Source organism: Gastrolobium bilobum, unplaced genomic scaffold, assembly GCF_033153095.1.
Source record: "Gastrolobium bilobum isolate Gb01-03AN ecotype WA unplaced genomic scaffold, APGP_CSIRO_Gbil_v1 utg25778, whole genome shotgun sequence".
NCBI classification, from domain to species: Eukaryota; Viridiplantae; Streptophyta; class Magnoliopsida; order Fabales; family Fabaceae; genus Gastrolobium; species Gastrolobium bilobum.
The window spans coordinates 21,234-34,843 of record NW_026898264.1 but is presented as its reverse complement, the minus strand read 5'-3'; the positions used below and the strand labels follow the sequence as shown (position 1 = coordinate 34,843).

The 13,610-nt window shown below is 33.5% G+C and overlaps 1 protein-coding gene across 1 annotated transcript; it reads right to left on the bottom strand.

Annotated features, from left to right (window-relative positions):
* Window positions 1-1,131: 1,131 nt before the first annotated feature.
* LOC133314334 (uncharacterized) lies at window positions 1,132-11,677 on the bottom strand. Its single transcript, XM_061515803.1, has 10 exons — window positions 11,492-11,677; window positions 11,006-11,172; window positions 10,866-10,930; window positions 9,263-9,303; window positions 8,994-9,082; window positions 8,802-8,915; window positions 8,014-8,091; window positions 7,429-7,494; window positions 1,986-2,066; window positions 1,132-1,430 (listed from the first exon to the last, which is right to left on the bottom strand). The coding sequence occupies exons 1-10, from the start codon at window positions 11,625-11,627 to the stop codon at window positions 1,323-1,325; spliced, it is 945 nt and encodes a 314-aa protein (XP_061371787.1). The 5' UTR covers window positions 11,628-11,677; the 3' UTR covers window positions 1,132-1,322.
* Between the last annotated feature and the right edge of the window lie 1,933 nt (window positions 11,678-13,610).

The following is a 13,610-nucleotide window of genomic DNA, read 5'->3' as shown; positions in this document are numbered from 1 at the left end:
ATAATTTATCTCCATTGACTGAAGAAATCATTTCCCATAAACTTATACTATACATTATGTATTTTCAATTTTTTGATGTCATCATCGTATAACCTTATAATATATCAGGATCCTTAAATATCAAAATGATGTATATCTAATAAGGTATAAGGGAATGGGAAAAAACCTAATAAGAGTTGATGTATTAGAGGTTTATCCCTTTTCATTTCTGTCTTTAGGGAAATGTATTAAGTTCAAGCTTTTCGGAATTTTTTCAACCGGGAGAAATCAGATTAAGATGTGTCTTTGTGAATTTTTCATTTATTGGCTACCTTGAATTAATGTTTTTGCAATCTTTTATTATTTTTCTTTAGGTTTATTTCCAAATTTTTCTTCAGAAATTAATTTTTTTTCCTTGTTTATAATCCATACAGTAGTGTCTGCTTGGCAAGAACATTCCCCCCTCTTAAATTTGATGCATTTTGTTTTTCTTGTAGGAAGAAACCGTGGGGGAGAATTCCACCGGTGGTAGTGACCCTGGCCTCTTTGTGTCTCTATATTAGATGGATTTGGATAGAATTCTATTTCTATTAAGATCATATCTTCGGATTGCATCCAATGTTGTGCTTGTGTTTGATCACCTGCGATTTCTTTTGGGTGTGAACATAATTTGTGTGTTCTATTTAAATTTGTTTCTGCAACTCAATATGGGTATTGTTGTTCTATGATTATGGTGTGGTTGTTGGCTCTAGGATAGTTTCTTCAATAGCAGTCATGATTTTTTTTTTTTAAATATAGGATATTTTTATTTCTATAAATATTAATGGAAAAAACTTTTCTCATGCTACATGAAATAAGTTTTCCCTCCTACACACCCTTCGATAACTGTGCCACATTTTTCTTTTCTTTTCTTTTTATTTTTTCAGATGGTGAAGCCAACAAATTTGTCTCTATGACATGAGATAACTTATCTCATTTAATATGAGATTAATAAAACCGAACATTAATATATGGTTTTAGACATATTGATATATAAATTTTTATAAAAATTACTATCATACAACATATTTGGAAGAATTATATAAATTCTTTATTAAAGGATATTTTTGTCAAAAATATTTATTTTTATCCTATCTAATACTATACAGTGTATTACCAAACACTCGATAGTATTATTTTATACAATACATTATTTTATACAATATCATATCAATTACTAGATAATATTAAAATTTAATCAAGTCTTACCAACTCTTACACTATCATGTATTATATTATTAGCTCTTATCTTATCCTATATACGATACATGCCCCTCAGTGAATTTAATGTGCAAGTCTAAACTTCATTCTCTTGAGCACCCAAGTTTGAATTTGCGAACGTTCATTCTTCCATTTAGTGCAAGGGCAAGCACATCATATTCCTCCACGTACCAGAGTTCTGACACCACTGCCTGAATATGTTTGAAGGAAAGTCAAAATATGTAAAATAAAGGGTAGGGGTAATTATAGAAAAGTATATAGGTAATACAGTAGCACTAAGAGGAAGAATGTATATATAATGCAAGGGTTTACTACGAGCTTTTCCCAGGTGACATGTAGAAATTAGGAAGAAAATATCAATGTCCCTATCTGAATGATATCAATTTATTACTAGAGGTTTAGAATTTAGGGTTTAATAAGCTATTAGGATTGATTTAGTAATATGAATTTGGGGTTTCATAAGCTATTAAGATTGATGTAATGGTAAAAATTTGAGTAGTCTGCATGAGATCATAGATTTAAATGTCAGTGCCATCAAAAAAAGAGTTTGGGGTTTAAGAATGTTTTAGCCTGTTTTACACAATGGGGAATTTCGGAAATAATGCATATTCCCATGTAAGCAGGTCCTGGTTTAAACAAAAGGCAAAGCAATTCCAATACCAATTGCTAAAAAACCTCTCAGATTGCAACTTTTTAACTGCAATTCCAATTCTTACTGGCACACAAAATTACGAATAACCACAAACCTTGAATCCATGGATCTGACTGTTAAGTCGATTAACTAGCTCGTGGAAAAATGGGACTTCATCTGACGTTTTAAGCAGCTCCTGCATACAACAATTGAAAGTAAATAATAGAATAAAGGGGTAAATGGTATTAACAAGATACAGCTACCCAATCTACCATAAAAGAAATCAGAGATATTCCTTGGACACTTGATCAGCAATGGGGTAATCAAAATGCAAATACATTTGGGACTAAGATAAAGGACAACCAACTTGTGACTCCTCCCCATTTCAAGTTGTAATGTTACTCTTTGGTGTACTTTCTCTCCTCTTCATATTCATTTAATTTTATTTTATTTTTTTGTACATATATTCATTTCACTTTTAATTTTATGTCAATACCACTTGACACTTTACCATACTTCAAATAAATTGCCAAATAAAGAAAATATACCTGTTGTAAATATTAGTTATTTACTTAATTATTATTATTTGTTGTATTGGGCCAAACCCATTAGGTCAAGAATTAGGTCTTTTATTCTCTATAAATAGAGACCTCTTTGTACAGATTATTTACACAATTTTAATAATATTTCTGATTACCCTTTTTCAAGTTGGTATCAGAGCTCTCGATCTTGAGGGCTCTGCTTCCGCGCCTATTGTCTTTTTTTTATCAAACCCTACTATCTTTGCCTCTTGCCGCCACCAGCCGCCACCGAAAAATATTTTTCCGGGGACCTTTTGGACCAAGGGGACCACTGTTGATCTTATTTTTCTCCGTTATATCATTCTACGCATTGTTCCTCAACCACAGACGACCCCAAACACCTCCGACCGCCTCCAATCAGATCTGTCTTCACCGTTTGGACCTCTTTCCGGCGATTTTTCAACCGCAACCACCCACAGACAGGTGTGCGCTCACCGGACGACCACGCCAGAAAAATCTCAGCCGCAGAAGACCCTCTACGCGCTCTCACGCGCCGCCACATTCTCCGCGAGTGAAGCCCACGCGCAGCTCCTTTCTCTGGTGCGTGAAGGCGCGTGCGGCAGTATTTTTGGACCGGACCACCGCCATTCTTCTCGTCTCCTTGTTCTCTGTCTGGATCTGTGACTTTCGTGGCATTTCAACTCGGTTAGGGTCGTTCTACAGTGTTTTATTACTGTTCACTGACTATTATTCGCTGTTTTTTTGGTCGTTTTCTTATTCTCAGCCTTTATTATGTCGAACGCTGAAAATACTCCACTCAATCAATCATCTGGTACACGGTTGGTGGCTAGCTCGATGGTTATGCTTTCTCCAACTGACCTTCCTCCTCTTCATCAGAATTATCTTCTTAATGGGAAGAATTATTTGCAATGGTCTCAACTTGTTCGTACCATCCTTAAAGGGCGTCGTAAAATTACTCATCTTGAAGGACCTGTTCCTGCCAAAACAGATCCAAAATTTGCTGACTAGGATGATGAAGACTCTCTTATTATGACATGGTTATGGAACTCTATGACTCCTGAGGTTAGTCAACATTGCATGTTCTTACCTACCGCTCTTGAGATCTGGGATATTCTCAGAAAGACGTACTCAATGAAGCAAGATGCTGCCACTTGTTATGATCTGAGGAATCAGATTTTTTCTACCAAGCAAGGCTCTCTCTCTATAACAGAATATATGGTATTATGAACAAGTTATGGATTGAGCTTGATCAGTACGAGAATTTGAAGATGGAATGTAACAAGGATGCAACCACTCTGACCACCTCCATTGAACGCCATAGATCTATGATTTTCTTTGTGGTCTCAACTCAGAAAAATGACCCTATTCGAGTTCAAATTCTTGGTGAGGAAAAATTACCGTCTCTTTCTGAAGTTTTTCACATTGTCAGGGGTGAAGAAAGTCGCAGGGATGTCATGATGGATACCAAAGTGTCCGAAGGGTCCATTATGCTCTCATCTAAAGTTACTACTCCAACTCCTTCTGATTCTGATCCCACTAATGGGTCTGCTATGATTTCAACAAAAAAGGATGGTTCTTCTCAAAGGAATTCCGAAATCTTCCGTATCTCTGGTGTACTTGATGTATCAGCACAGTAGGATCAGTCACAGGAGGATCAGACATAGACACAGAAGGAACAGGAACAAGAGGAGGAGACACTGACACAGGTGAAGGAGTAGACACTGAAGATTCAAACTCAAAGAAGGAAGGTGATGAGTTTTCTGGTGAATTATTCTCCCCCTGAAGATCTTGGAAAAAGGACTCAGATTCCTGAAATGTAACATCCATAGAAACAAAAAAATTCCGACTACCAGGGTGATAGCACTTGTAGCTCTTCTTATCAGGAGCATAACCAAGGAAGACACATTTAAGAGCCCTAGGAACCAACTAACTGCGATGATGTTTATGAACATAAACAAACGCAACACACCAAACACTCGTGGAGGAAGACCCATAGTTGGAATAGAAGGAAAAAAAGAAGTTATCAAGTGAATAGGACTTACATGGTCAAGTACCCGAGTGGGTAAACGGTTGATCAAGAATGCTGCAGTAAGAATGCAATCTCCCCAATAGTATTTGGGTACGTGTGTCTGAAACAGTAATGCACGAGCCACTTCAAGAAGGTGACGATTCTTTCTTTCAGCAACCCCATTTTGTTAAGGGGTATCAACACAAGTTCATGAATCATACCTTATTTCATATAAATTGGGAAAAACAGTGATTAACATATTCAGTACCATTATCAGTCCTTAGTCGCTTGATTTTTTTTACCAAATTGGGTCTCAACCATTTTATAAAATTGAAAAAATAGTTGTGGTACCTCAGACTTTTCACGCATCAAGTAAACTCAAGTTACACGAGTGCAATCATCAATAAAAGAAACAAACCATTTATTTCCAAAAGAATGAGGGACCTTAGAAGGACCCCAAACATCAGAATGAATAAGATCAAAAGGTTCAACACTTTTAGTAATACTAGAAGGAAAAGACACACGATGATGCTTAGCAAACTCACAAACATCACAATGAAAAGACTCAACAAACTTAGACAAAAACAATGACGAAAATAAAGACTTGAGTATACTAAATGGAGGATGTCCCAAGCGCTTATGATGAAGCCAAATCAAAGAATCAGCAGTTGATTGACCATGAGACAGCAAGATGTGATCCGTAACTTTATTTGCGGGAGATTGTGACACCAGAATTGGTATATCAAAGAAGGAAACAACCCTCATTGTCTCACCAGCAACCTCAATCGTCTGAACCACTAGTAAGTCCTGAATCTCATATTTCTGATCATTATGATGTTAATACTTCTAATGACTTACCCATTCCTACTGATTCTGATGATTTACCCATTGCTCTAAGAAAAAGAAAAAGATCTTGTTCCAAAAAATCTTGTTCCTCCTGTCCCTCTTGTACTCAATACCCTATCTCCCATTTTGTTTCCTCTACTAATCTTTCTGTGCAGCACAAAAGCTTTGTTTCAGCACTAGATTCTATTTCAATCCCAAAATCAGTACATGAAGCTTTGAAAGATGGGAATTGGGTTCAAGCCATGTAAGAGGAGATGAATGCGTTGGAGAAAAATAAAACATGAGAGGTTATTGATAGACCCAACGGAAAGAAAGCAGTAGGGTGCAGATGGGTTTATGCCCTGAAATATAATTCTGATGGCACTCTTGAGATATACAAGGCTCTATTAGTCGCTAAAGGTTACACTCAAACCTATGGCATTGATTATGAAGAAACCTTTGCTCCAGTTGCAAAGATGAATACGGTGAGAATCTTGTTATCCCTTGCTGCCCATTACAATTGGGATATAAATCAATTTGATGTGAAAAATGCTTTCCTCAATGGTGAGTTAGAAGAAGTCTACATGGAAATCCCGCCTGGTTTTGATTCTGTGAAAGGAGAAAATAAAGTTTATAGATTAAAAAAGGCCTTGTATTGATTGAAGCAGTCACCTCGTGCCTGGTTTGGAAGGTTTACTAAGGTTATGATGACCTTAGGATACAGACAGAGTCAAAAAGATCACATCCTTTTCTTCAAGCACTCCCAAAATGGGAAGCTTACTGTGCTCCTTGTATACGTTGATGATATTATTATCACAGGTGATGATTTTGTGGAGAGACAGATTCTGCAAACACGGCTTACCTCTGAGTTTGAAGTCAAAGACCTTGAGAAACTGAGATATTTTCTAGGGATAAAAGTAGCTCATTCAAGCAAAGGAATTTTTATCAGCCAGAGGAAATATGTTCTTGATCTTCTCAAAGAAGCAACAAAGCTCGGGTGTAAACCCTCTAATACTCTTATTGAGCAGAATCACAAGATAGGCTGTGAAGAGGAGAGTCCTCCAGTTGATAAAGGACAATATCAACGGCTAGTTGGGAAATTGATATATCTGGCTTATACTAGACCAGACCTAGCTTATGCTGTTAGTGTTGTCAGTCAGTTTATGCACGATCCAAAGGAGAAACACATGCAGGCAGTAGAGAGAATTCTTCAGTATCTTAAAGCTACTCCTGGTAAAGGATTGTTGTTCCGACGTGATGGCAATCTCTCTTTAGAAGTCTACACTGATGCTGATTATGCTGGATCCGTGACTGACCGTCGTTCTACCACTGGTTATTGCATGTTTCTTTGCAGTAACTTGGTGACACAGAAAAGTAAGAAACAAGATGTGGTTGCCAAATCAAGTGCAGAAGCTGAATTTCGAGCTATGGCTCAAGGCATTTGTGAGTTACTGTGGCTGAAAATTGTACTTGATGATCTCAAAATAAAATGTGAGGGACCTATGAAGCTGCTATGTGATAAAAAGTCCGCTATTTGTATAGCTCATAATCCAGTTCAACATGATCGGACTAAACATATTGAGGTCGACCGCCATTTCATCAAAGAGAAACTTGATAGCGGGTTGATTACCACTCCATACATTCCCACTGGGCGTCAATTAGCTGATCGATTGACAAAGGGACTTCCTTCAGACAGATTTTAAGAACTTACTAGCAAGCCGGGAATGATAAATATCTATTCCTCAGCTTGAGGGGGAGTGTTGTAAATATTAGTTATTTACTTAATTATTATTATTTGTTGTATTGGGCCAAGCCCATTAGGTCAAGAATTAAGTCTTTTATTCTCTATAAATAGAGACCTCTTTATACAGATTATTTACACAATTTTAATAATATTTCTGATTACCCTTTTTCAAGTATACCGAAGTCATATCACAATAAATTCCTAAATTTTATCCACTGAAACTACACTTGCATGTGGATTGAAATAAAACGATGTCAATTTATATTTTATAGGCTTCTTCTAAAGCTATAACAAGCTAACAACTGTTACTACTTAACTATAGGTAAGGACAATTGTACTAATGTCTAAGTCAGTAACAAATACAATTATAAAATTAGCGATGATGTCACTTAACAGATAACTCAAATAAATTACAAGAAATACTGCAGATATATATTACCGAAGACGATGCTCGAGGTGGACCCAAAAGCCTTGCAAATGACGTATGAAGAATTGCAGCATCATACTGTAGATGAAAATAAATGGCAGATCATCAAGCCCCACAAAGCAATGCAATTTTAGTGGCATATATGATTTCAAATTACCAATTAACTTTGGAAAAACAAAGGATTGGAGTTCATAGAGGAATCTGTTATATCGAAAAAGACGATAAAAAGGACATCTCAAATTAATGCAACCACGCAGGACATGAGGTTTTAGACTCATGGAAAGCCAGAACTCCCTGTTTTAATTCCAAAAGCTTCCAAGTTCATATATGGATAACAAAATGTTCCAAGTACATCATGAAATTTCACAATGTAAACCTGCCTCAAGCCATATGATACGAATCTTGGGAGAGCCTCACCCCAAAAGTTAGCTCATGAGATAAGAGAGCCCAAAGTCCATATAAACCTCACACCAGAATCTTATATTTCCAATGTGGGACTCCAAGTCCCATACCTTGGACTAGGATCGTAACACCATACTAGATACATCTTTCTTGCACTGACATTATAGCAAAACTGAGCATTCAAATAATGCTTACAAGTTGTTTTTCAGGTGCCCGTGGAAGTACATTCTTCAACGTAGCACGAATGGTTATGGGATCTGTCCCTGAGATGACCTACAAAATAAGCATAAAATCATTAGCCTAGGCTTGTAAATGCTGTCTGAAATTCTAACACTGATACAATTCAACACAATGACTAAAGTTAGAGAAATAGTTTCTTTCTTTTCTTTTCTTTTTTTTGTTTTTTGGTTACTGGTTTCAAATTTTTTTGTGTATACTGATTGATGCACAGGTTGAAAGTTTCGACAATTGGATATTCTTAGATATTAATCAATCAAATATGAAACTTAATGGTCACAAAGTTATAAAAAAAAAGAATCCACATAAAAGTGAGAAAAAGGATTTATTTAAAAAGCATGAATAAGAGAAAAAGCTTGGATGTTTCCATCTTGCTGTGAAAAAAAATAGTACCAAAAGATTTCCAGAATCAGTAAACCTCAAATGACTGAATGAATCATACACGTAAAAATGATATAGATATCTCAAATTTTAGTTGAAAAATAGAAAATTTAGAAAACTGAACCACTTAAGACCAAAAACTAATAATTGTCTATGTTGATCAATTTTCACCATTATAAATTATTGCTTAACAGGACTCAGTACACCACGCCACTCTTTACTTGTGGATGAGAGAGAGATACAGATAGAGAGAAGGGGGAGGGGGAGGGTACTAGCATCAAGGAATCATATCCATGTGTGCAACACAGTCTATAATACATGCATCAAGGATAAGGAGACAAATCCTTTAGATTATGGAAAGTAACCTGCCAGCAACCCAGGAGCACCCCAGTTGAAGTCAAAACCACCCTATCCAAAACAATTTTCAAAGGGCAGAGGGTCCCAACAACAGCTTCCACGGAAGATGCTTCAGCTTCTATCTGAAACAAAAATGATTCTCATGAGTTAGGTCAGCAAACTGCCAAGATGAAACGGAGACATCCACAATTAAAGTATACCTCTTCTTTGGTGGCAGGTACAGGTACAATATGGTGGGAGGCATGAAACATGCTAAAATGGTACAGACTAGAGTTCTGGAACCAGATTGCTAATTGACACACATGTAAGAAAGCCAATAAAATAAAATCAATGCAAAGAGAAAGCTGAAGCAACATAGGTATGTTTAAAAATACAGGCCAGTGAATTAATCCAAATTCTATTATTACTCTCAAGCTATAAACTGAATATTTATCAAAATAAGTGTATCATTGAAGCAACTACAGCTTACCTTTATCAAAATATGGATTAAAAATATTTTTGACAGCCTCCCTGTGTTGTGCAAACCATGCATGTGTTACATGAATACCAAATTGCTTGATATGGTAATAAAAAAAATTTAACAAAGATAAATACAACAATAAAGAATGATGTGTGAAGGTGAAGACAAAAAGATCATCATAATATACAAAAGTAGTATGCTATGCTCATTTACCAAGAAAGCAAAAGAAAAAAAAAATTGGTATAATCAAATTTCAACCAATTGAAGTTTTTTTTGTCTAAATAATTTTAAAGCACTAATCTTAACATCCAACTATTTACAACCATCTAGTTTCAAAGTGATATACTGCATCCTCTTGAATCTTCGAAAACACTGAAAGTGTTCATTGTTTGCCTAAATAGCACCGTATTCATCAAGATGCATTGAGATTTGTCTTTTATGCATACTAGTAGAAGAGACTGTCTGTTATGTGATAAAGTTGTAGAAAAAGAGGAGTGGGAGACACTGTAAATCCTAGTCTTAAACAGTAGAAAACAGAAATATAGGAAAGCAGTGTACTCTTTTGATCGATTTTTGGCAAAGAAAATGGTTGTAGGTGTGGCAGATGACCTCTCTATTCAGCACTAACTAAATTAATCATGATTGTATATTCTGAAACATCAAGGGTGTTCGAAGGTGGAAAAACATATATTTCTGAAACATGAAGGGGATAAAATGTAAGGTTTTAAACTTGGTGTACTGAAATTGACTAGGACAAAAACTTCCAAGATGAAAAATGTAATTTACCCAAAAAAAGAGGGGGATCAAAGTGTACACTATTAGGAGATTTGTAAGATTAATATAAAAAACAATGGTAACTTTGTCCTAGTAAAGTATGAATAAAGTATTTGAAGAAAGCAGATTTATTTGTGATAGAATATATAACAATCATTAAATGGAAATATGAATCTAATCCTGAGACTGCAGGAGCTGATAATGATAACAGAAATCTGCACATATATAAACCTTGCCATAAAAGTGTTAGCAAGAAAAGAACCAGTGTTGTAAGGATAAACAGATCAATCTGCAAACATAATATTGCTTTGGTATAGTGTAATGCTATACATGAGGCTTTGAAGTTTGAAACAGATATCACATCTTTTAGCCTGGATTGAGCAAGATAATTTATGCAGTAATTTTGTGAAAATCTATTTCAAATCTCCATTTCCTTTTATGCTTACCTGAAGCATGAATCTCTAGCATAGCCCCATATTAAATTAAGATGTCAAATACACATATGACCTCAATAAGGTATTCTTTAATTAAAATACAATATATCTTTCAAATTCCTAGAAAAACACTAAATCTTATCCTCATCGAGAGCACGAGTGCTATAATATGAATACTGTGAATGGTTTGTCTGTCTTGTGTGAGTTTTCAATATATCAAATAAAAGAATTTACTATAGACAGCTTATATCAGATAAAGGAAAAAGCAATTTTTAAATGACTTTTTAAATATGATCATCTAATTCAAAACCATGGCCAAATTCAGAGAAATTATATCTTCAGTTAAGCATAGATGCATAAAATTGCCATTAATAAAATCCGGGAGCCAATTTATTAATACTTACGCGATGGGGACAGAGAATTCAGTACTCAAATACAATACATTAGCTCGAACGGGAGGATTTGCAGGCTGCATATGAAAGTTAATCATCAGTTACTGCCCAAACAACTCAATGAAAACACGGCTTAAACTGTTATATGTGACCTTTAGTACAGGTGTTACAGATCCATCCTTCAGAGTGAAGATATCTGAAAGAGACAATGACTGTGAGGTTTCACCATGTTTAAGGAAAGCAGCTCCATGCTCATCGAGATCTCTTGCCATCTTGTCATATAGCTTGGATCTTCTCTCCGTGTTTAAATTTGGAGAATCTAAGACAAACCCTTTTTAAATTAGCATCAAACTCACATATTTCTCCACCCAAGATCAAATTTTGAATAAAAACCTCAGCCAAGGGAACAATTTTGCATAGAATTATTTCATAAGCCAAAAAATACACTGAAAAAATTCAAACTTGTCTTGAGAGAGCCAAATTTTAATGACCCAAATTGAAGAGACTCTCATCAGTTGTTAAAAAAGTACAATCTACCTTAAACTTCAAAAAAAAAAGAAAAAAAAAAAGAACCTGGTGTAGGCTAAATGATGAAAACCAAGTTTGAAAATTGATAAGCGAATGGAGAGAATAATTACCTTCAGAAGTAGATGAAATGGTGTGTGATGAATTATGGACGGCCATTTGAAACAAGGTGAAGAAACAGAAGGCAGAGATGAGCCAGATCAACGCTACCGTTTTGGAATGACTCCACCAACTCCTGTTCCCAGTCATAAGAGTCCTATTGACGCTCTACTATTATCTTATCACCTCCCATTTACTGATTCGTTATTCTTAAACTCTAAGTTAGCTACCGTGATTTGTGCGCTTAAAACTACACCAAATGGCTATACCAAAAAATTTCATTTTTTGTTTTTGGTAAACTTAAAAAAAAAAAAATTCATATTTTTTTAATGCTTCTTTCAATATTTCTGTTTCTAGAAATACAAATAACTAGATAGAATAAAAGCAATTAAGTGAATTATTTTATAAATTTAAGGGAAAAAATTCAAAAACTTTTTTTTTATGATTTTACTTTGAATCATTTATACCCTTATTTATTTTTTTAATAACTTACCTCTATGATTTTTTCATCCAAACGCATCCTGAAAACCGTTGGAAACTAAATTAATATGTATATTTTATCCTTCTTAGCAAAAGGAAATAGATTGAGGATAAAAAAAGGGAAAAAAAAAGAGAGCAAATATATTGGAAACTTACAAAATTTATAGAAAAGACTAAATGTAAAAAAATAACAAAATAGAAGAAAATATCAAATATTTCTAAAAAAGAAAAAGAAAATAGACAAACGAGACAAAAAAAAGACCAAATATGTTTAAAAATTATAAAAGTAACAGAAAAGACTAAATTTAATATTCTAAATAAAAATATATATACTAAATACAAAAAGAAATAAGATCAAATATGTCTAAATTAAGAAGAAGAAAATAAAATGAGGACCAAAAAATAGAAAGAAAAAATAAGATCACATATGTTGGAAATTTACAATACTAACGGAAAAGACTATAACTAAAAAAAATTAAAATAGTCTAAATCAAATAGAAAAAATAGATTGGAGACCCAAAAAAAAAAATATAGGAAAAAAAGACAAATAAAACAGAAAAGAAATAGAAGAAAAAGAAATCATTATTGTAAGTTTCTAACCCATTTAGTTTTATTTTTTCTTTTTTGTATTCAGTATAAGTCTATTTTTTTTCTTTTTGATTTATATATGGTTGCCTTTTTTTTCTTCTATTTTTTATTTTTTCACTTTTAGTCTTTTCTATCATCATTAAAAGAAATAGAAAAAATAATAAGATAAAAAATAAATGAAGAAAAAGAAATCAGTGAAATTTTAACATATTTGATCTTTTATTTTTATTCTTTTATACTAAATCCATTTTCTTTTTTTATTAGACATATGAAATTATTTTTCTTCTAATTATTTTTTTATCTTCAGTCTATTTTTTAATTTAGACTATTTTTAATTTTTTTTGCTTTTAGTTATATTACTGTTGTAAGTTTTCAATATATTTGATATTAATTTTTCTTCTTCTTTTTTGTCTCCTTATTCTATTTTCTTCTTTTTGATTTAGACATATATGATTCTTTTTCTTCTATTTTATTTTTATTTTTCATTTTTAGTCTTTTTTATAAGTGTTATAATTTTTTAACGTACTTGGTATTATTTCTTCTTTTATTTTTTTCCTCAATCTACTTTCTTTTACTAAGAAGAGTAAAACAGACATATTAATTTAGGTTTTAACAATGTTACTGATGAGTTTTGATGGAAAAAGTTATAAGGGGATAAGTGATTAAAAAATAACATAAAGGTATAAATGATTCAAAATAAAATCATAGAGGAGGGTTTTTGTACTTTTTCCTAAATTTAATAAGCGATGCCGAAGAAATTTTTCAAATTTATGTTAGCAACTGAGCTATGCCTATTAATTTAATGATCTATTTCTTTATATATATATATATATATATAACTTTCGGGATATATCATGTCCAAGTGTATCAAACTCGAGTGTTTTTAAGAAATATATTTATCATTTTAAATGACATAATTTTATGTTATTTTAAGTGTAATTATTGTATTTTGATAGATTTTTACCTTCTCTCTCATTCACAATATTCTCTTTTTATTTCTCCTCCTAACTTGTGAAGGATAGAGAAAGTAAAAACCTATTAAAATACGTTAGTTTCACTTAAGAT